At 42.3% G+C, this 2,442-nt stretch overlaps 1 protein-coding gene across 3 annotated transcripts in view; it reads right to left on the minus strand.

Moving 5' to 3' along the window:
• GDNF (glial cell derived neurotrophic factor) overlaps positions 1-2,442 on the minus strand; it is a 28,720-nt gene that overhangs the window by 10,147 nt on the left and 16,131 nt on the right. Inside the window, exon 4 of one of the 3 annotated variants that reach the window (XM_008579721.1) lies at positions 2,149-2,176. The exons of the other annotated variants lie outside the window; for them this stretch is intronic. Within the exon in view, the coding sequence (XP_008577943.1) occupies positions 2,149-2,176 (28 nt within the window). The remainder of the gene's footprint in view (positions 1-2,148; positions 2,177-2,442) is intronic. 3 annotated transcript variants of the gene reach the window in all.

Genomic DNA, 2,442 nt, shown 5'->3' on the forward strand with positions numbered 1-2,442 from the left:
AAACTTGCCATTTTCTTAAAAATCTCTATTTCATTCATTTTTGTTTTTGCTGCTTCAAGTACGCTTGTGTCATACCCAGCTCATGACTCCAAGCCTAGAATCGCCCAGTGCAACGGGTACAAAATGGATCGTGAGAGCCTCACAGCTTGTCCCTGAAGGTGATCTAGGGGTTGTCAATGCTTGTGTCATACCCAGCTCATGACTCCAAGCCTAGAATCGCCCAGTGCAACAGGTACAAAATGGATCGTGAGAGCCTCACAGCTTGTCCCTGAAGGTGATCTAGGGGTTGTCAACCCTTGTTCTTAGGTGACCTTCAAGGACCTCTGAAATGTGCAGCATGAGTCCATGAGAATGTTCCAGTTCTCTTAAAAATTATGTAAAGTTTTGTCATCTGCTACTATTTATAAGTGATGATTTTGCCACTTATTTGAATTAAGAAAAAAAAAAAAGTCCGTAGATCACTGAGCACTAAATGCTGATACATCTTATATTATGTAAGGGCCATCGGCTTTCCTATTTTGGACAAGGAATTTACCTAGCATTAGATAAACGATCCTGCTCATAGGCTACTCTTGGGTTAATTTCAAGAGGGGTCCACAACATCTATTTTCCTTAAAAAAATCACTAGCCAAGGTAATTTACTAAGTCACTGTGACCATGTCCAGAGCTACCAGTGCATTCTCTCCATGACCAGTGCTTTGTTGACAATAAGGCATGACATCAGTTTATTTGAAAAGTATCTGCGTTGTAAAAACACCACTGTTTTGTTGTTTTAAAAAAGCATTTCTGGATTCTCTCAAGGCAGAAGAAAAAGACCAACCAGAATGCAAGACAATTTAGAATATAGAAAAAGGAGCTTGGGTATACTTTTAAAAGCCACTTTGCCCACTAAAATGCCATTTTATTTACCCTCTCTACCCACTTTGGCTGACATTACACACACATACTAGTTATACTATATCTTGCACTGTTATCTTACAACTCAACTATGAAAACTTGTAATAAATGTACTTGGAAATTACTTGATGAATACAAATAGCCAGAAAACTCCACTCAAGGAGAGACAGACAGTATCTTCCTTTTGTTACTCAGATTCTGATTGCCCTGCTCTGATTTCTACGTATGTGGTCCATACTAATAATTTTATAATAATACGACATGGTCTCCTGGTGAGAAAATGTGCATTATCCTGCTTTTAAGTCAGGAAAACACTCAACAGGGTGTCCATTTGGTAGCTAATCCATGTACACCTGGTGTGAGCTAAAAGCACTCCACAGTCAGTAATAAACACCTCACACTAATGAGCACACACCATGAGCCCTGCTACTGCCCTTATAAAAAACTTAACAGGAAAAGGCAAGAAATTTACCCAGTAAAATTAAGTGCAAAAAAGCCGCCAGGGAAAATAATCCTTTGAGGTGTTATCCAAGGCAGGTAGTTATGGGGGTTAGGGGAGACTCCAAAGGAACCTGGTAGAAAGTCTCTGCTTTTTCCTGCCCTGCCCCAGCCTGAGAGGCCACAGGATCCCATTGGGACTCTGCACTCAACTTCCTCAGCCCTTCCCAGGGGACCAACTGAGTACTGGGTAAAAGGAACATTGAGGGCCTCGGGGATTTGGATGAGAAGGAGGAACTAAGAGAAGATGACAGGAAAATAAAGAGGATGAAAAAAATGTTCTGTATCATTTAAACCCGCTTAATAGATTCCTGTGGTTGGATTTAAGAAGTGGCTTTCTAGCCCCCAGTGAATGAATTCACAATCTCAAAGACTCTTCAGGTAATCAGACAGGGGCATGGTTTTATTACAACTGCATTTGCAGAGCCCCAATGACTGATTTTCTCCTGGGCCAGCAGGAGGTGATCTTGTGGCATGGTTACAAGCATGAGGGCTGGACTCAGGCCACCCTAGGTCTCAACCCTGCCTATGTTGTTTAACCCTGTAAGCCTCAATTTCTCCATCTCTAAAATGGGGAGTCACACCTTTACCTTCAGTTCGAGATTAATACAATAAATTAAGAAAAGAGTTCGGTGCCTGGCCTGCAGAAAGCATTTAACAGATGATGCTAAAGTAAGTCAACGTGGTTGTAACGTCTGTGATGACTCTTCAGCAATGTTTACACAGAGGCAGCAACAGAAAGATGAACTCTACAGTCTTTAGACAAAGCAGGTTTACCCCTCTAAAATCCAGACACTGTTCCTTTTTTAGTCTAGTGTATTCTATAGAGGAGAGACCTCTGTTGAGAGCCTGGAGTGCCTGGCATGGTGGTCTGCGAGCAGACGGAGCAGGCCTGTCTTGAGAGCTTGTGCTCTTAGAAAAATGCCTGACAGTTAACCACACAAATATCAACAGATTCCACAGCCCATGCATGGTATTTCTGTGTCCACTATGGGTTAGAGCAGAGGCACGTGTCCCTCTGGGGGTACATGAAGATGCGGAGCGTAC

The sequence above is a fragment of the Galeopterus variegatus genome, unplaced genomic scaffold (genome assembly GCF_000696425.1).
Source record: "Galeopterus variegatus unplaced genomic scaffold, G_variegatus-3.0.2 Scaffold81, whole genome shotgun sequence".
NCBI lineage: Eukaryota > Metazoa > Chordata > Mammalia > Dermoptera > Cynocephalidae > Galeopterus > Galeopterus variegatus.